The sequence below is a fragment of the Schistosoma haematobium genome, chromosome ZW (genome assembly GCF_000699445.3).
Source record: "Schistosoma haematobium chromosome ZW, whole genome shotgun sequence".
NCBI lineage: Eukaryota > Metazoa > Platyhelminthes > Trematoda > Strigeidida > Schistosomatidae > Schistosoma > Schistosoma haematobium.
The window spans coordinates 63,568,161-63,590,065 of record NC_067195.1 but is presented as its reverse complement, the minus strand read 5'-3'; the positions used below and the strand labels follow the sequence as shown (position 1 = coordinate 63,590,065).

General features: G+C 36.1%; 1 protein-coding gene across 1 annotated transcript; it reads left to right on the top strand.

The window, feature by feature from the left end:
• The first annotated feature begins 13,864 nt into the window (after positions 1–13,864).
• On the top strand, positions 13,865–21,436 carry MS3_00010458 (uncharacterized protein). Its single transcript, XM_051218823.1, has 4 exons — positions 13,865–13,916; positions 15,216–15,347; positions 19,455–19,614; positions 21,065–21,436. The coding sequence occupies exons 1-4, from the start codon at positions 13,907–13,909 to the stop codon at positions 21,171–21,173; spliced, it is 411 nt and encodes a 136-aa protein (XP_051072148.1). The 5' UTR covers positions 13,865–13,906; the 3' UTR covers positions 21,174–21,436.
• The last annotated feature ends 469 nt before the right edge of the window (positions 21,437–21,905 follow it).

Here is a 21,905-nt window from a genome sequence, read left to right as displayed (position 1 = left end):
ATGTAGTCCAGTTGTCGAGACTCACGGGGAGAGTACTTGTCAGAAGGAGAGCTTAACGAGAAAGTGAGCGGTTTATGGTCCGTGAAAAGAGTGAATTCACGGCCTTCGATATAGTGTTGGAAATGTCGTACAGCACAATACATGGCTAGGAGTTCCCTGCCGAATGTGCTGTACCTTGATTCGGTGTCTAGCAACCTTCTAGAGAAAAATGCCAAGGGTTGCCAGGAGTTGTTAACCTGTAGAACTATGGTCTACTATGATATTAGTACTGCTCTAATAATAGACCTAATCCTAAATTTGTATATTTGTCATGATATAGCTGCCTAATCTATAAGATCTTACGTGGAAGTCACACCATCGACTACACCAACTCACTGTATCGTATCAATTACCAATACATGATGTAGAACAAGGTTAGGCTAGAGAAAGAACAATATATTTAATATGAATAGAAGATAGAAGGTAACATTCAGCAGAGACCACGCCTGCATGGCGGAGCCATGCCACTCGATCAACTCCAGTCCATTCAATTCTTTCTTCGCGCCTTCTCCATTGTTAGGTATTTCTCCGTGTTGAATATTGAATATCTACTTTCTGAGTAGTCTTGTGTTCAGCTTTGAAGATTGTGTGGTTATGGTCTAATGCCACTACACTACTCTCCCACCAGAATCAACGTGATGTTGGTTCGATACCAAATTGGATGGGATCGTCGCACGCCGGAGGTTACCAAGGTTAATAAGAATCCTCCGGGTATTGGTAAGCTGAAAGATAAATCAAAAAGAAGGCGGCAGCATCTGGTCGGGAAATACATGTAATAATTTTTTAAAAAATATGCCTTCATGCTTAACACACTTAAAATGACAATTTGGGTGAAGATTATTTGAGCTATAAAAAATGAGATTACAGTAATAATAATAAAACAATGCGTGTTAATAGCCGTTGGTTAATAACTTGACGTATAGGTAGTAAGTATTTTGTGTTTAGAAATATTAAAGTAATGAATATTGTAGAAATGTTAATATTGGTATTAGTTTTGGTTTAAATTATGAAATCAAATAACGATTATGCCGGTAAGTTGTCCTAATGAGTTGAATTCCAATTGCATCTGTATTAGTAGGCTAACTGAAGGAACAAAAGTAGTAACGTGGAAAAGAATTTCAACTAGTGTTCCAGTTAGTTTGATACGGTTTATTTAGTTAAGGGAGATTTTCTCAACCTCATTTTTACTTGGCCGTGATAGAATTTAGTAATACTACTAATACACATGAATGTTCATCAAAACAAAATTTAAATACATGAGTGATGATCATATGAATTTTGGACAGATAGCTAGGAACAAATCGTTAAACATGAGTGTATTCGTAAGAGACATGCTCTGGACTCAATGTTCTGATCTGTGGCAGACTATTTATTTACATTTATACTTGCTGGCTGATTGGGCATACAAGTCAGTTGCAAGTATGCAGTTTATAATAAGGCGGAATACGATTTAATTGAGATATAGTGGTTATAAGTTATTGAAATCAGTTAAGCCTATGTGTCATATTACTAAGTGATGTGGTGTTGCAAGATGTATTTAGCTAAATAAGTTTTTACAAGATGATTAATAGTGAGTGATGCTCATGTGATTAACAGGGAGTACATAAGTTGTAACCAGGGGAGTACACTCCCAACTCATGTCTATGATAATGGCTTGGACCTTAGTCAGTGTTGAGGTAAATTCGACATTGATGTTTTCAGTTTGCAGGAGATTTGCTCGACTGCTTATACTGATTATTTGCATGCAGGATTGTGTCGCTAAACCATCAATTAGACTGACAAGGTTTTGAGATATTTACTGAATGAGCAACTGATAGAGAAACATACTGTAATCATCTGTGATGGATGAAGATACCAAGAAAACAACACCATTTAATGGTAATTATAAGTCAATTTGTTGACCGATTTTGTTAATAGTTTCATTAATTTTATCAGTCATATTACGTGATTGTCAAGTTATGACAATGCTTTATGACGATATCCTGAAACTATTACGTTTAACTAGTTATAGTGTTGGATGAGGATTAGTCAGTGGAAAAATAGGTATTGTTGCTTTAGGTGATTCGAAATTATCAGAAATTTATAACGTTAAAGAATCCGAGACGCCTAATTTAATTATAAATTTCAATTCAGAAATATTCGTTTAGTGTTAATTCTAGTAGGCTACGGAGTTTTGATTTTAAACGTTTGTTTAGCCAACAGCTACCTAGGGATTTAGTTATTTTACTAGTGCAGTTGATAGTATCTAAATTTTTAATCTTATTATCTAAACTATGTTCGCATTTTAGGCTGCTAATATGATAAACCAATCCATAAACCCCAAATACGATTAGCAACAACGACTATGATGGGTTTATTGATAAATGTTAAAGGCGATTCAGATGATTTCTAAATTCAAATGATATGAAGATATAGTAAAACGTATGTATGGGCCAGGTTAACATGCAAGTTGTTGACGTATATGACGATTTAAAAATAATGAACATGACCAGAAAATAATTTTAAAGTTTAGACTGCTTGTAAAACTTCAGGCAGGAATATGATGCGTTATAAACATTCCATAAGAACTTACTGCATTTAGCCTAGGGACACTTACAAATATATAGCAAAAGGAACCGGAAAACATATACGCGTTAAGTGAAAAATCATTAAGTAAAATAGTTGAACTCGCCTGGATTATTTTTGAAAATTAGATTATTCAGTGGACGACATATATAACGCCATTCGTGAGGAGTAGTAATGATCCAAAAGTATCCAGAGTAAAACATGCAGTATGGCAATTAATTCCAAGGTGCTTGATGCTGTTGACGTTTTTGCCACTCACTCGGATCAGAACAACCGAACGAATCCAGATAATTGTGCGGTCACCATTGAACGAGCCATCTAAAATGACCTTATGATTGCAGAAAACTTATGGCTGAAACTCACCGTATGTTTTTAAAGAAGTGTCATCCTTGTTGTTTGGCAATGGAACTCGAGAATTTGAAATTAGGCAGGCAGTGGTCGGAAGAAAAGATATTACAGGATAGTGCATAGTTTAAAACAGGATGAGGTGTTAAGCGAAGGAACACTAAGAATTAGATCCAGATAACTATTTAGTCCTTGCTGCATTGTTAGTCAATGTATATTTACGTTATTTACAGGTCATATTTGCTAGAGCTTGATGTTTAAACAAGTCTATGTCGCTGAAGCATGTAAATGCTAATAAAGCTTGTTAACGAACCATCAAAGCTAATTAGTTTATATAGACGACAATTTTTAATTATCGATTGAGCTAGTGTGTCATGAAAACTAATCAATATAACATTACGATAATACATGTGAGCATTAATCAGGACTGTTAGAATATTGGGTTAACATAAATACAAAATAGATCAAGAAGTTTAGAATGGAAATAAGGTTAACAACAATAGGTTGCGTTTCTCTAGACAGGCTTACCGATGTAGAATTATTGTCTACTATAATATTAGTACTGCTCTAATAATAGACCTAATCCTAAATTTGTATATTTGTCATGATATAACTGCCTAATCTATAAGATCTTACGTGGAAGTCACACCATCGACTACACCAACTCACTGTATCGTATCAATTACCAATACATGATGTAGAACAAGGTTAGGCTAGAGAAAGAACAATATATTTAATATGAATAGAAGATATAAGGTAACATTCAGCAGAGACCACGCCTGCATGGCCGAGCCATGCCACTCGATCAACTCCAGTCCATTCAATTCTTTCTTCGCGCCTTCTCCATTGTTAGGTATTTCTCCGTGTTGAATATTGAATATCTACTTTCTGAGTAGTCTTGTGTTCAGCTTTGAAGATTGTGTGGTTATGGTCTAATGCCACTACACTACTCTCCCACCAGAATCAACGTGATGTTGGTTCGATACCAAATTGGATGGGATCGTCGCACGCCGGAGGTTACCAAGGTTAATAAGAATCCTCCGGGTATTGGTAAGCTGAAAGATAAATCAAAAAGAAGGCGGCAGCATCTGGTCGGGAAATACATGTAATAATTTTTTAAAAAATATGCCTTCATGCTTAACACACTTAAAATGACAATTTGGGTGAAGATTATTTGAGCTATAAAAAATGAGATTACAGTAATAATAATAAAACAATGCGTGTTAATAGCCGTTGGTTAATAACTTGACGTATAGGTAGTAAGTATTTTGTGTTTAGAAATATTAAAGTAATGAATATTGTAGAAATGTTAATATTGGTATTAGTTTTGGTTTAAATTATGAAATCAAATAACGATTATGCCGGTAAGTTGTCCTAATGAGTTGAATTCCAATTGCATCTGTATTAGTAGGCTAACTGAAGGAACAAAAGTAGTAACGTGGAAAAGAATTTCAACTAGTGTTCCAGTTAGTTTGATACGGTTTATTTAGTTAAGGGAGATTTTCTCAACCTCATTTTTACTTGACCGTGATAGAATTTAGTAATACTACTAATACACATGAATGTTCATCAAAACAAAATTTAAATACATGAGTGATGATCATATGAATTTTGGACAGATAGCTAGGAACAAATCGTTAAACATGAGTGTATTCGTAAGAGACATGCTCTGGACTCAATGTTCTGATCTGTGGCAGACTATTTATTTACATTTATACTTGCTGGCTGATTGGGCATACAAGTCAGTTGCAAGTATGCAGTTTATAATAAGGCGGAATACGATTTAATTGAGATATAGTGGTTATAAGTTATTGAAATCAGTTAAGCCTATGTGTCATATTACTAAGTGATGTGGTGTTGCAAGATGTATTTAGCTAAATAAGTTTTTACAAGATGATTAATAGTGAGTGATGCTCATGTGATTAACAGGGAGTACATAAGTTGTAACCAGGGGAGTACACTCCCAACTCATGTCTATGATAATGGCTTGAACCTTAGTCAGTGTTGAGGTAAATTCGACATTGATGTTTTCAGTTTGCAGGAGATTTGCTCGACTGCTTATACTGATTATTTGCATGCATGATTGTGTCGCTAAACCATCAATTAGACTGACAAGGTTTTGAGATATTTACTGAATGAGCAACTGATAGAGAAACATACTGTAATCATCTGTGATGGATGAAGATACCAAGAAAACAACACCATTTAATGGTAATTATAAGTCAATTTGTTGACCGATTTTGTTAATAGTTTCATTAATTTTATCAGTCATATTACGTGATTGTCAAGTTATGACAATGCTTTATGACGATATCCTGAAACTATTACGTTTAACTAGTTATAGTGTTGGATGAGGATTAGTCAGTGGAAAAATAGGTATTGTTGCTTTAGGTGATTCGAAATTATCAGAAATTTATAACGTTAAAGAATCCGAGACGCCTAATTTAATTATAAATTTCAATTCAGAAATATTCGTTTAGTGTTAATTCTAGTAGGCTACGGAGTTTTGATTTTAAACGTTTGTTTAGCCAACAGCTACCTAGGGATTTAGTTATTTTACTAGTGCAGTTGATAGTATCTAAATTTTTAATCTTATTATCTAAACTATGTTCGCATTTTAGGCTGCTAATATGATAAACCAATCCATAAACCCAAATACGATTAGCAACAACGACTATGATGGGTTTATTGATAAATGTTAAAGGCGATTCAGATGATTTCTAAATTCAAATGATATGAAGATATAGTAAAACGTATGTATGGGCCAGGTTAACATGCAAGTTGTTGACGTATATGACGATTTAAAAATAATGAACATGACCAGAAAATAATTTTAAAGTTTAGACTGCTTGTAAAACTTCAGGCAGGAATATGATGCGTTATAAACATTCCATAAGAACTTACTGCATTTAGCCTAGGGACACTTACAAATATATAGCAAAAGGAACCGGAAAACATATACATGTTAAGTGAAAAATCATTAAGTAAAATAGTTGAACTCGCCTGGATTATTTTTGAAAATTAGATTATTCAGTGGACGACATATATAACGCCATTCGTGAGGAGTAGTAATGATCCAAAAGTATCCAGAATAAAACATGCAGTATGGCAATTAATTCCAAGGTGCTTGATGCTGTTGACGTTTTTGCCACTCACTCGGATCAGAACAACCGAATGAATCCAGATAATTGTGCGGTCACCATTGAACGAGCCATCTAAAATGACCTTATGATTGCAGAAAACTTATGGCTGAAACTCACCGTATGTTTTTAAAGAAGTGTCATCCTTGTTGTTTGGCAATGGAACTCGAGAATTTGAAATTAGGCAGGCAGTGGTCGGAAGAAAAGATATTACAGGATAGTGCATAGTTTAAAACAGGATGAGGTGTTAAGCGAAGGAACACTAAGAATTAGATCCAGATAACTATTTAGTCCTTGCTGCATTGTTAGTCAATGTATATTTACGTTATTTACAGGTCATATTTGCTAGAGCTTGATGTTTAAACAAGTCTATGTCGCTGAAGCATGTAAATGCTAATAAAGCTTGTTAACGAACCATCAAAGCTAATTAGTTTATATAGACGACAATTTTTAATTATCGATTGAGCTAGTGTGTCATGAAAACTAATCAATATAACATTACGATAATACATGTGAGCATTAATCAGGACTGTTAGAATATTGGGTTAACATAAATACAAAATAGATCAAGAAGTTTAGAATGGAAATAAGGTTAACAACAATAGGTTGCGTTTCTCTAGACAGGCTTACCGATGTAGAATTATTGTCTACTATAATATTAGTACTGCTCTAATAATAGACCTAATCCTAAATTTGTATATTTGTCATGATATAACTGCCTAATCTATAAGATCTTACGTGGAAGTCACACCATCGACTACACCAACTCACTGTATCGTATCAATTACCAATACATGATGTAGAACAAGGTTAGGCTAGAGAAAGAACAATATATTTAATATGAATAGAAGATATAAGGTAACATTCAGCAGAGACCACGCCTGCATGGCCGAGCCATGCCACTCGATCAACTCCAGTCCATTCAATTCTTTCTTCGCGCCTTCTCCATTGTTAGGTATTTCTCCGTGTTGAATATTGAATATCTACTTTCTGAGTAGTCTTGTGTTCAGCTTTGAAGATTGTGTGGTTATGGTCTAATGCCACTACACTACTCTCCCACCAGAATCAACGTGATGTTGGTTCGATACCAAATTGGATGGGATCGTCGCACGCCGGAGGTTACCAAGGTTAATAAGAATCCTCCGGGTATTGGTAAGCTGAAAGATAAATCAAAAGAAGGCGGCAGCATCTGGTCGGGAAATACATGTAATAATTTTTTAAAAAATATGCCTTCATGCTTAACACACTTAAAATGACAATTTGGGTGAAGATTATTTGAGCTATAAAAAATGAGATTACAGTAATAATAATAAAACAATGCGTGTTAATAGCCGTTGGTTAATAACTTGACGTATAGGTAGTAAGTATTTTGTGTTTAGAAATATTAAAGTAATGAATATTGTGGAAATGTTAATATTGGTATTAGTTTTGGTTTAAATTATGAAATCAAATAACGATTATGCCGGTAAGTTGTCCTAATGAGTTGAATTCCAATTGCATCTGTATTAGTAGGCTAACTGAAGGAACAAAAGTAGTAACGTGGAAAAGAATTTCAACTAGTGTTCCAGTTAGTTTGATACGGTTTATTTAGTTAAGGGAGATTTTCTCAACCTCATTTTTACTTGGCCGTGATAGAATTTAGTAATACTACTAATACACATGAATGTTCATCAAAACAAAATTTAAATACATGAGTGATGATCATATGAATTTTGGACAGATAGCTAGGAACAAATCGTTAAACATGAGTGTATTCGTAAGAGACATGCTCTGGACTCAATGTTCTGATCTGTGGCAGACTATTTATTTACATTTATACTTGCTGGCTGATTGGGCATACAAGTCAGTTGCAAGTATGCAGTTTATAATAAGGCGGAATACGATTTAATTGAGATATAGTGGTTATAAGTTATTGAAATCAGTTAAGCCTATGTGTCATATTACTAAGTGATGTGGTGTTGCAAGATGTATTTAGCTAAATAAGTTTTTACAAGATGATTAATAGTGAGTGATGCTCATGTGATTAACAGGGAGTACATAAGTTGTAACCAGGGGAGTACACTCCCAACTCATGTCTATGATAATGGCTTGGACCTTAGTCAGTGTTGAGGTAAATTCGACATTGATGTTTTCAGTTTGCAGGAGATTTGCTCGACTGCTTATACTGATTATTTGCATGCAGGATTGTGTCGCTAAACCATCAATTAGACTGACAAGGTTTTGAGATCTTTACTGAATGAGCAACTGATAGAGAAACATACTGTAATCATCTGTGATGGATGAAGATACCAAGAAAACAACACCATTTAATGGTAATTATAAGTCAATTTGTTGACCGATTTTGTTAATAGTTTCATTAATTTTATCAGTCATATTACGTGATTGTCAAGTTATGACAATGCTTTATGACGATATCCTGAAACTATTACGTTTAACTAGTTATAGTGTTGGATGAGGATTAGTCAGTGGAAAAATAGGTATTGTTGCTTTAGGTGATTCGAAATTATCAGAAATTTATAACGTTAAAGAATCCGAGACGCCTAATTTAATTATAAATTTCAATTCAGAAATATTCGTTTAGTGTTAATTCTAGTAGGCTACGGAGTTTTGATTTTAAACGTTTGTTTAGCCAACAGCTACCTAGGGATTTAGTTATTTTACTAGTGCAGTTGATAGTATCTAAATTTTTAATCTTATTATCTAAACTATGTTCGCATTTTAGGCTGCTAATATGATAAACCAATCCATAAACCCCAAATACGATTAGCAACAACGACTATGATGGGTTTATTGATAAATGTTAAAGGCGATTCAGATGATTTCTAAATTCAAATGATATGAAGATATAGTAAAACGTATGTATGGGCCAGGTTAACATGCAAGTTGTTGACGTATATGACGATTTAAAAATAATGAACATGACCAGAAAATAATTTTAAAGTTTAGACTGCTTGTAAAACTTCAGGCAGGAATATGATGCGTTATAAACATTCCATAAGAACTTACTGCATTTAGCCTAGGGACACTTACAAATATATAGCAAAAGGAACCGGAAAACATATACGCGTTAAGTGAAAAAATCATTAAGTAAAATAGTTGAACTCGCCTGGATTATTTTTGAAAATTAGATTATTCAGTGGACGACATATATAACGCCATTCGTGAGGAGTAGTAATGATCCAAAAGTATCCAGAGTAAAACATGCAGTATGGCAATTAATTCCAAGGTGCTTGATGCTGTTGACGTTTTTGCCACTCACTCGGATCAGAACAACCGAACGAATCCAGATAATTGTGCGGTCACCATTGAACGAGCCATCTAAAATGACCTTATGATTGCAGAAAACTTATGGCTGAAACTCACCGTATGTTTTTAAAGAAGTGTCATCCTTGTTGTTTGGCAATGGAACTCGAGAATTTGAAATTAGGCAGGCAGTGGTCGGAAGAAAAGATATTACAGGATAGTGCATAGTTTAAAACAGGATGAGGTGTTAAGCGAAGGAACACTAAGAATTAGATCCAGATAACTATTTAGTCCTTGCTGCATTGTTAGTCAATGTATATTTACGTTATTTACAGGTCATATTTGCTAGAGCTTGATGTTTAAACAAGTCTATGTCGCTGAAGCATGTAAATGCTAATAAAGCTTGTTAACGAACCATCAAAGCTAATTAGTTTATATAGACGACAATTTTTAATTATCGATTGAGCTAGTGTGTCATGAAAACTAATCAATATAACATTACGATAATACATGTGAGCATTAATCAGGACTGTTAGAATATTGGGTTAACATAAATACAAAATAGATCAAGAAGTTTAGAATGGAAATAAGGTTAACAACAATAGGTTGCGTTTCTCTAGACAGGCTTACCGATGTAGAATTATTGTCTACTATAATATTAGTACTGCTCTAATAATAGACCTAATCCTAAATTTGTATATTTGTCATGATATAGCTGCCTAATCTATAAGATCTTACGTGGAAGTCACACCATCGACTACACCAACTCACTGTATCGTATCAATTACCAATACATGATGTAGAACAAGGTTAGGCTAGAGAAAGAACAATATATTTAATATGAATAGAAGATAGAAGGTAACATTCAGCAGAGACCACGCCTGCATGGCCGAGCCATGCCACTCGATCAACTCCAGTCCATTCAATTCTTTCTTCGCGCCTTCTCCATTGTTAGGTATTTCTCCGTGTTGAATATTGAATATCTACTTTCTGAGTAGTCTTGTGTTCAGCTTTGAAGATTGTGTGGTTATGGTCTAATGCCACTACAAACCCATTGTTGTAAGACTCCTCCGATTGCCGAGTCCGATGCGTCTACTTCGATACTAATTGGTGCTTCGGTGTCCTGATGTGCGAGCATTGTTGCTTTAGCGATCAGTTCCTTAACTGTGGAGAATGCTTTTTCGTGCGGTGTCGTCCAAATTGATGGATTTCGCATTTCCACGAAGTTGGTCGGTTAGCGGTTTCATAAGTAATGCGCATTTGGGTATGAAACGTCTATAGAAACCTACGAGGCCGTTAAACGTGCGTAATTGCTTGACGGTGGTCGGTTCTGGGTAATCCAGAATGGCCGCCACTTTGGTTCTAAGGGGTCGGATACCTTGAGCATCGATAGTGTGTCCCAGAAAGTCTAATGAGTCGGTTCCGAATTGGCATTTCTGAACGTTTACAGTTATTCCATGTTTTTGTAATCGTTCGAAAACAAGATCCAGATGCTTGAGATGTGTTTCTCTGTCCGGACTTGCGATTAGGCAGTCATCAACATACGCATGTACGAAGTTGAGACCTCGAAAAACGTCGTCTATGAATCTTTGGAATGTTTGAGCAGCATTACTTAGACCGAAAGGCATTCGCAAAAATTCATAGAGTCCGAAGGGAGTAATGATAGCTGTTTTCGGTATGTCGTCAGTAGCCATAGGAATTTGGTTATACGCTTTAACCAAGTCGATTTTCGAAAAGACAGTTGTACCTTTCAAGGTAGCTGTCAAATCGTGAATATGAGGCAACGGGTAACGATCGGGAATGGTTTTCGCGTTCAATCACCGATAGTCGCCAGTTGGACGCCAATCGTTGCTGTCCTTTTTAGGGACCATGTGCAACGGAGATGCATATGGGTTATTTGACGGTCGTATGATCCCTAAGTCTATCATATGGTCGAACTCGTTTTTCGCCAACCTCAGCTTTTCAGGAGCTAGTCGGCGTGCTTTAGAAAATACAGGTGGTCCTGTAGTCATGATGTGATGTGTAACGTTGCTGGTTACACACGGTAACCTCGGTTGCGTTTGTTGTATCTCAGGATACTTATCGAGTAGTGGTTGATAGAGTGGGTCTATCATATGTTTAACTGTGACTGGGGATAATCTGCAACCAGTAAAATAAGTTACGCAAACGGATAAATTAGTGTTTCCGTCTACTAGCCTCCGTTTGCGCGTGTCGATGATAAGATTATGGTGTTGTAGAAGATCCATACCAATGATTGGTATAGAAACATCTGCAACAACGAAGATCCAGTGTATGGGTTTGCGTAAACGCACGTTAAGGTAAACGTACCTTTTGCCATATGTAGCGATAGGTTTTCCGTTTGCCGCCTGTAAGTTTAGAGCCGATTCGTTAAGCCGGTCCTTAGGATTTGCTGGGAGAACGCTAACTTCTGCGCCAGTTTCGACGAGGTAGCGAACTCTCGTTGTCACATCTGTGACGAATAACAGACGGCTTTGTTCGCCGGCTACGGTTGCCGTTAACGCGTGCCGGCTTGGAAGTTTCCCGAATTGTTTTTCGAGTCACTCGGTTTCGTGTTGGGGAAATTGCAGGGTTTTCTGCAATTTCTGGAAAACTTTTCATACTGGTTATGATACCAGCACCAGTCGGGGTTATCTGTCTCTCGTGGTCTAGGGACAGATCGCTTACGAGAAATGCTTCTACGTGGTGTGCGCGATCTCTTACGGTCGGTACGAAGACTAAGATAACGCGTGAGTGTGTGACATAAGTCGGTTATATCATTCTGAGTCGTTTGAGGCTTTTCTTTGACTGAAAATACCTCGGTAGTAGAAGGTTTCGTAATTTCTAGAATGCGGTCGGCAGATGCAGCTAGCTCGTCTAAGCCGTTGTTCTGGAACGAGACCAGAACTGCTTGCACCTGTTGGGGAAGTTTTGACGAGAAGAGTTGTTTGAATAGACCTTCGTCGAAAGTTCTTGGGCCTATAACCTCTCTCATCCGTTGCAACATGTCCGTCGCAGAACCGTGTTGCAGGTCGATGTTATTGAAGAGTTGATCTAACCTTTGTCGATCGGTTAGGTCTCCTAGTTTGAGAATCGAGCGTTTTAAGATTTCGTAAGGATCGGAAACATCACTAGTAAACATACTAGGTGTTACGTACCTGTTGAATTCGCGCGGTAGTGCCTTGACTACTGCGAGGAATTGTGCACGTGTGTCGATCACGCCGTGCTCGGAGAAGTCGGCTTCTGCGTAGCAAAACCAGGCTTCGATGTTGTCGGGCCAGAAAGGCATCAGTTGAAACGAAGGTGGGGACAAGGTCCTAAGCTTGAGTACTTTAGGTGTCTGTTCGGTCATGATGAAATATGAAGTACGATACTGAACGAGGGGAAAAAATATATATATCCAAGAAAAAATACGAAAAAAATCACAATGTTAAAAAAAATAAAGAATAAGGCAATGATATATAAAAATCCCAAAAAGGAACAGACTCACAGTTGCAATTAGGTGTACCAGATCACGACGGTCTCACCAATGATGATGTCACAGGTATTCAGTGTTTGACAACGCTTCTACCAGTAACACCTTCTAATATATTTCGTTCCCACCCAGAGAAATCAAAAGACAGAGTCGAGGAGATCGGAAGAGTGTATTTGGCGATTACCAATATATCGGAATTCTCTGATCTAATCTGGCTAGCGATTGCGGTTGATGTTGAGCACGGCGTTACCACACGTGATCTGGTACGGATGCCTGACCGAGCGCCTTCAGCTAGATGAGTCCACTAAAACATATGGGCAGCATCCAATGTCGAAAACTTAGAGCTATTTATTTTGGGGATTTATTTACTGCTACAAGTTCAGTAGCATAAAGACTTAGAAGTAGTAATAAGTCATGACTTGAAAACAACTGTGCATTGCAGCGCAGCCGCTGTCAAAGGTTTTCATGCGTTATGGTCACTTCGCCGAGCATTCAAATGCTTTGACGAGGAAATGTTTCGAATTTTATATCCCACCTATGTAAGACCACACTTAGAGTACTGTATCCAAGCAGCTATCCCATGTCTGGTAAAGGATACCAACTCACTTTAGCGTGTCCAAGGTGTGGGAACGAAATTAGTGAAGGGTCTTTCTAAACTCCCTTACGATGAGCGTTTAAGACGCCTATACCTTTTCGCCTTGTCGTATCGTAGGACACGAGGTGACCTTATACTGGCATTTCGTATCTTTAATTATGATTTGGGTGTTAATATGTCTTATCTTTTTGCCCCCTTCAGCACTAATAATCTCCGAGGTCATAGCAAGAAGGTCTATAAACCGCGATTTAATGAACATAGAATGGGGTGCCGTTTTTCTCATCGAGTAGTCAATGATTGGAACGCCTTACCCGAACAAGTGGTATCAGTCCCATCAGTGAATATTTTCAAGGAGAAGCTGGACCTTCACTGGAAAGCAATTTGTCAGGATTAATACAGGTTCACCAACCTACTATTCTTATTACTGAAGACTGAAGACTACTGAGGCACCAAATATTGAATCTTGAAATAATGTTGGCGACATAATTCACACTGGCTCAGATCGTTATGGATAAACGTGAGTTACTCTGTAGTTGTAAATCCCCTGCATTTTTCTTTGTATCTTTGAATGAGCCCTTATTTTACCAAGCTATGTCGTAGTTTCAGTATTTTCTTGCTTATCAGTCAAGTCGACTACATTGAGTTAATTATAATCCACGTATCGATAATATTATAGATATATTTCTTCTAAAGTACCACGAATAAACTAATGCTTGGCTTACGGAGTGCAAAAAATATATCAGGAAATGTCCCTGAAAATATTGGTGTTGATCAGCTTGAATTTTTATGAAAACCCATCTAAAAATAAGGGAATTCCGTCAACAAACAATTAATATTTGCTGTGACTGACATGTGTCTGCTATGTTCATTATTTTTACATTTGGGTTAATTGCTAAAATGACAGTCATTTCTTGGTAGGGAATCTTATCGGTCACTTTCTAAGACACGTAGTTTAGACGTAATTGGTAGGGTAATGTAAAAGCCCTACTGATTTCACGTAAATCGTCCCTATGTCTGACATCAATCATAGCCAGTTGCATGTTTATGTACCTTGCTTTGAGCCTCAGTTTTCGTTGGTGTCATTAATGCTAAGTAGCCCAACGAACCGGAGTAAAGTCAGTAAGCTCGAGCATACAGATGTTCGACAGGCAAGTGGCGTAGCTACTGATTCACCTCAACCTTTTCAAACTAGCTTTAGGTTACAGGTGGGTGCTATAGTGTAACATATGATTGTCGAAGTACAATAGAGAATGATCAATCTGGAATCGTTTGACCGGAACTATAAATATCGGGAATTCTTTTCTAATTCACCATGCTCTCCTACTTTATGTGACTCATTAACTGTTTAAACTTCGTCTTCGCCCTCTTGGTGCAAGTTTGGTGAGTTTTATCAAAGTTTATGTTCCTCATCTGTCGCTTGCATATGTGGTATGTCAAAAGAAGTTGATCTGATTGGTTTTTACCGGCTACTAGATTAGCATAGATCACATCCTTATCCGTATTGTTATCGTCTACATCAACTCCATTTTTTGCTAACATGCCGAAAATATCGTTGACAGTGTATTCAATTGTAAGAGAAAGATGACTCGAAATTCTTGATAGACATCCATTTACGAAAATTCGTTCAATTTTGCTAGAGTAATTAAGAATTACATCTAAAAGGGATTGCCTATATCAGTCGGTTGTAAAGACAAAGTATCTAAAGCATGTTTCACTTAGAAAGCATTAGTCTTCTAGGCAGTAAATAAAAACGAAAGGTACGGACGCTCGTTTCTGGTGATATTCAGCTAGATATATTTTTATTTTCATCTTTCAGCTCCTCCTCCTTACTCTCCTCCAACTGCGCCTTATCCAACTCAGGATCCATGTCCTTATCCCTTGTACCCACAAATTAACCAACCAACTAGTAATGTATTTATGGGATCTGGCTACCAACCTGCACCACCAGGCAAGCATTATTATTTATTAATTTGTCTATTTGTTGTTACGATGTTGGAATACCCAGACATTATTGTTAGTTTCGTAGATTGGTGGATGTTATGAATCTCCTGTTTAGCAACGTGTTTTGAATAAAGAACTCTTGGACAGACAGTCATATCTATAATCACATTTGTTTTCTTAATGCGGTAGTTGGTCCTGAGAATAATGATGACCCAACGGGGCTGGATTATTTTTTCAGTAAGGTCCTAACTTACCAACCATGTCGTCTGAGATGTGGTAAGACCACACACACCAAGGACGAATTCCTGTTACCAACTGTCTTGTGTTTTAGTGACAATAGGGTGTCTGTCACGGGTACCTAGAATCTAAAAGTAGTCCATCTATTACCTCTGAAAATCGTGACCTAGCAACGACAGCGGGAAAAACTGCAGCAGAGGGAATTATGAGACGACTATATGGCTCAACGAAAAAAAAAACTAGTAAGGAAATACGATAAACCAGAGAGACCGGTGAAGAATAAAGAACGCAAGCCAACCACTGAGATTCAAGAACAAAGAAACAGATGGATAGAACACTTTGAGGAACTCCATTTAATTCACCAGACATCGGAAAAGCGACACAGACCTTCCTATGACTGTTACTTCGCCAACGATGGAAGAAACCAGGGTGGTCATCAGACAGATCAGGAATGGGAAAGCAACAGGACCTGGCAGTATACCACTTGAAGCACTAAAATTATACATAGGTAAGGTTGCCTAATTTCACCCTTTCTCTTTCATACGATAATTAATTGGATTCTGAAGACCTTCAAATTTCAGGAAGGCACGGAACACAGTGGGGAGTCGATGTAGCCAGACGATTTGGACTTTGCAGATGACTTAGCCCTTCTATCCCATCCACACCAACAAATGCAGGTCACGACAGCCAGTGTAGCAGGAGCCTCTGCATCAATAAGCCTCACCATACACAAGGGAAAAAGCAACATCCTCAACTATAACACGGAGAACACCAACCCAGTCACATTTGATAGAGAAACGCAAGACACTCAGTGTCCGTTGAACGGGTGCCATCAGCAAAAACCTACTGTGGGAGAGAACAACCCAACTTCCAGCTGTAGAGGAAATTAGGAAAAGACGGAGGTGGATAGGACATACATTGCAGAAATCATCGAACTGCATAACGAAGCAAGCGCTAATCATGTGTCGAAAATTGCAAGCAGAAATCAAAAGCGTGGATAGCAACTGGAAAGGATTGTTTAGGACAGAGTTCGATGAAGAATGCCGGTGGACTGCTTATTTCTTTTGACGAAGGGTATTAGGAGTAAGTAAGTAAGTATCTGGAAAGCGATTTATACAATTGGTTTATATTATATGTCGTTTTAAACAAACATGTTTTTACAAAATTTTATGTATTTCACTATTTGTATACCAGTGTATCCTTTGATTTTCACCATTTAACATGGCTATATTTATTGAAACATTTACTAGAAAAGTGTTTATTTTAAACAGGAAAGGAATTTTTTCCTAACTATTTCCCTGTAGAATATAAATTTTTCTCGTTTGTACGTTTTATTTCACTTTCTGTAGAGTATTGAATATAATAAACGAAAATTCTAAAGGAAATGTTTGATGTTTTCAAATATTCAAATATTTTTTCTCTTTTGAATAGATTAGTTTTCATATTTTCAAAGTATAAATGGATGGGGAAAATCGGATAAAAAAGAATGTATCCGATTTTTTCTAACAAATATTAATATGAAACTTAGTCATGAACCCAAGCATAATTATCGTTAGTTATATGATATTTTATAAACTGAGAATTTCAAAGTGAAAAGGGCAATTCTTTTTTAATAGTCGGAAGCATCTAGTTCTGTACAGAAACTGTTACATGCTAAACTGATAAATGATTAATGATTCGTTTTAACAGCTGCTTTCAGTTTGATCGTACTTTACACGCATTTGTAGATAATTGATGCAAAGTAAAAATGCAGGATAGGTTTGCATATAGAACTTATTTTACTTCAAATGACTGAATTTCAGTTAGATATGGATTATGTAAATACTTTCGATCTATCTACTACTGAGTTATCACCAGTTAACTGTCCAGTTTTATCAAGTTTATTATTTCGTGGGTCACTTGGGTTTTGAAGTTGATTCTTCCATAAGAAACCACATGCTGATTTCCATAACCTCGAAGCTGTTTATTGGTAATGAACATCATTATTTTTCAACAGTATTGCGAATACAGCATGAATTAGAAAATTTCTTAACCACAAATAAATATACATACTGAGCTACTATTTATAATGATCGTATGTAATTGAGAATAAATTATTTGTATTACTGCATCCCAGCTTTGGCGATGGGGAAAAGTAAATTCTATCATTCAACAATCAGATAGTAAATTAATGTATTGAGATGATCAGTTTCCTTCCTTAAATTATACCTTTGTCCAACGTTATGGTTTTGTTTTCACATAATTTACTAACACAACAGTATCGCTCAAGATTTCTGACAACAAAATGATCCTAAGTGATATTATTTTCTAAAATTTAAGAGACGATAATAGTACGTAGAATTTATCGGTAACTAAACCTATTTCTATTAGTTTTGTTTGTACTATGCTCCAGGTGAGCACCGTGATTATGGATATCAAGATTTAAAAAAACGATATCCAATATTACTCCTTTGTTGTCATTTATCATTCATCTCTGCTCCTTCTAGAATGGAGAGCGTTAAAGTAGAATTAATTCCAACCTTTATACCCAACAAACATCTTAGTATGACTAATAATCCTTAAAGACACAAAATTCACTTGTCATATTCTACTATTTTCCACTTTACACTATGTTGTTACTGACTGACTGACTTTTCACTAGTGTTTTCGTATTGATTCCTATGGTCTGGATACCATGTGGCTACTATTTACTACAAATCGTCTTCATATTTCCTTGACTTCTGTTACCTCCACAAACTCAGTCATTGTACAGATAATGTTGATCTAGTCTTTAGGTTTCTTATTTATTATTAACCAATCATCTGTATCTAAGTTCCCTGCACATGGTCATTCGTTTTATCATGAGTACAATTATCTACTGCAATTACCGCAATCAAAACAAAAATACTCCCCACTGCTTTTCATATCACTAGTGCAAGTCATCCTGAAGTTAAAACTTTTTTAAGAATAGAAAGACTGATTACCGTACACATTTACGGAGTGTCTAGCTTTTCTTCATTTCATTTGTAATTCTTTTTAAACAACTGTATTCGTTGAAATTCCGAGTAAAAAAGTAATCCTCCAGTCTTTATTCCCTAAAACTTTTTGTTCTAAATGGAAGTGGCAATTCAATCACTCAGTTTTTATTGTTATACTTCAGATGTATTTTAATGTTCCAAGCACTGTGTTTTCCTGAAACATTTAAACTAAACTGCGAAGTTGCACAAAACGTCGCATAGTGCAAAATGTCATCCGAATCAATACACTCAAACCGTTGAAACCATATTTGATAAGTCTTATGTGGTGTCAGTGGTAAATTAATTGATAAGATTGTGAACTAACATGTAAAATATCACGGTTGAAATTGAAGTAAAACAAATTATGTCTTTAAATGTCCTGGTGAAAATATGACACATTCTTTGTTTCACATTTACCCACTGATCTGATCAGCATCGAAGATCTGTAAAACTCCCCAACAATGCTTCTGACAATGGTTGAATTAATGGTTAAAGATCATATATAACGTGGCTTAAAATTTGTCACAGAAATGCTAATACACTTAGTTTTTCGTAAATTGATAGAGTTTCTTTGATTTTTTTAAATGCTGTCTTAAGGCACACAAAGTGTATTCTATAATGTTTTATCCAAGGAGTGCAAGTAAATCACTTACCAGAGAGGTGAATCAACTGTATATTTATAGCTGATACAGAATGCCATCCAAAGTAGACAAAAAATTAAAAAAATGCAGTTCAATTGATTATGATTAATATTTAAGTTATGTCTTATATTTTGCATGGAATTTACTTTGAAAATTAAGGTAACATAAATGAGTGCTACCAGTGATTCTGTATTGTTTTTTCATACTACAATAAACTAATTGTTATCTTATCTACCTTAGCCACAGTGATTGTTCATCAACCGACGGTGACCACAACTGCATACCACCGATATCCTGTTGGTATTACCTGTCCCTTTTGCCATAACTCTGGTATTACAAGGGTTAGGTTAGAATCCGGATGCTTGCCGTGGTTGTTATGTGGAATCCTCTGCTTCTTCGGGTGGGTTCATATAACCTATTTTATTCGGATAAAATCAGACAGACAAGTGAAATTTTTACTTATATCAACCTTTTTTTCACTGTATTTATTGAATCTTGTAACCATTTTATAGCCATTTTATTGACTTCAGAAGCACATGATATCTGAATAATCAAATAGGTTGTCGAATACTCCATCAATACCAACATTGTAAAACTCCCAGCTCAAATGTTCTTTGACTACTGGAAACTTACTATCTTTTTACATAAAAATGCGAAGATAAAACTGGATATTTAACCTTAAAAGCAAACTTGTGAGGATTGTGGTTTACTTCAAAAATCTAAAACAAAGGTGAGGATCACATTCCGCCATCTTTAGCCTAATCTGGCGGAGTATGGGAAAATTCCTAATGACATGGAATCCAAATCCTTGACAATTGTATCATGTGGTAGTTTGCATCCAATCATATGCATCTTCAAGGTATTATTCGTGTATGACGGAACCATTGAGCTAAAAATGCTGTGGTTTAGACCTTGAGCGCTAGTTAGAAATGTCAAGTCCGTCAATCATACTATCATCATTCATTAACCGGGGTAATTGCGCCTCTTCAGTCATTGGCTACTCTGATGCACTATGCTGGACAGTATAAGTGAAGGTTAAAACTAGTGGTGGTCCGACCAAAAACAGGATAAATTTATGTAGTTTCCAACTGTTGACTTGGATCTTGTAGAACAGACCTAAGGTGAAGTGGTTCAACATCGATCCTTGTGGTGCACTTCTCTACAACCGACTGCAGCCTCTAGTAAAACTGATCTTTATCGTCTTCATTACTACCATTGGTGGGTGCATAACATTCATTGTAATCCCTCCCTCCTTGTTTTGAAGGATTCTCTAATGATTCTGGGTCCATGAGATTCCCATCTTATAAGTGATTTTCGTGCTTCTTTGGATAGCATCAGTGCAACTCCTTGTGTGTGAGGAGCATTTTCTTTTGCGTGCCCAGTGTAAAGCAGCATCTCTTCCATATCTAACCTTTTCTGTCCAGCTTCGGTCCAATGCGTTTCACGTGTTCCGTGCACCACCAGGTTGTATCTCCTCATCTACGTCGCTATTTGTTTATTCCTCTCAGTATCCCACATTGTCCGAACGTTCCATGTACCTATATTAATTGTTGCTCTGGTTGTTAGACGGGGCATATACGTCATGACTTCGAAAGAATCTCAGCTTTCACCTCGAGACGTCATAATTCTTTCTTGAGCTTGGAGGGCAGCGTTTAAGTGGTTTAATTTGTTTGTTATGGTTAGAATTTTTTGTAGCAAGGTTGTTTTCTATGGGATTGGTATGCTGACCCCATGTGCTTTCGGGGCAGTATGTTGTCAGCAAATATATGTCGATCTAGTCCGTGTACTTGTCAATAAAGAGCTTGCAGCCACTACGAAATATTGATTTTTAACGTTTATTTCCATTGCAGGTTTTTCTTTGGTTGCTGCTTGATTCCATTCTGTCTGGATTCCACAAAAAGTGCTCGACATTTTTGTCCATCATGTAATCGTCAAGTTGGATATTACAGCCCCTTGTGAATTTCTGTTTTCAAACCCTTTTCCCACTGTTTTTTTTTAAATATCCTAAAATTGTTTGTTAAAATGTGAGAAGATTCTTGACAATCATTTTTTAAAGTCACTACTACCATTGTTGTTGCTTTTGTTAATCTACTGACCCATCCAACAATCAGTTATTTTGTTTAATTTTAAGTGAAACACGATTTAAAGATTTTTTATTTGCTTGATATTTACAATTCATCCTACACATAGGAATAAAACAAGATAATTTTAAAAACAACAAATTGGCGTGTATTATCATTATGGATAGATTCGTATAAACTGTCTAATTCATACTTATTATTTCGAAATTTTCAATATTCTGCTTCTGCTTATTCGGTGGATTAATCTAATAGGTTATTTCATTATGTTCTGTGAATTAAGAAATCCAATATATATATATATATATATATATATATATATATATATATATATATATATATATATATATATAGCTGTTGTTCTGTTTTTACTTTCTCACAAGTTCTATTTATTTAATATAAGTATTTGAAATAAAATAATGACAGAAAACATACTAGAACATAGGTCTATTAATTTCTTTGTTGGAAAATGGTCATCACTAGTTTTGATGCAAAACTCAGTGTTGTTAACTAACATATATTTATTATCAATTAGAAACATTAATTCACCATGAAAGTGTTCTAAGGATAATGTTCATTTAATAAAAAGGTGCTTATTCTAATTAAAAGAGAA

Excerpts from the sequence above, each read along its gene's own strand:
- MS3_00010458 (XM_051218823.1), top strand. Across the intron at positions 15,348-19,454 it reads CTACCAACCTGCACCACCAG|CCACAGTGATTGTTCATCAA; the intron begins GCAAGCATTATT and ends TATCTACCTTAG. Across the intron at positions 19,615-21,064 it reads GGAATCCTCTGCTTCTTCGG|GTTTTTCTTTGGTTGCTGCT; the intron begins GTGGGTTCATAT and ends TTTCCATTGCAG.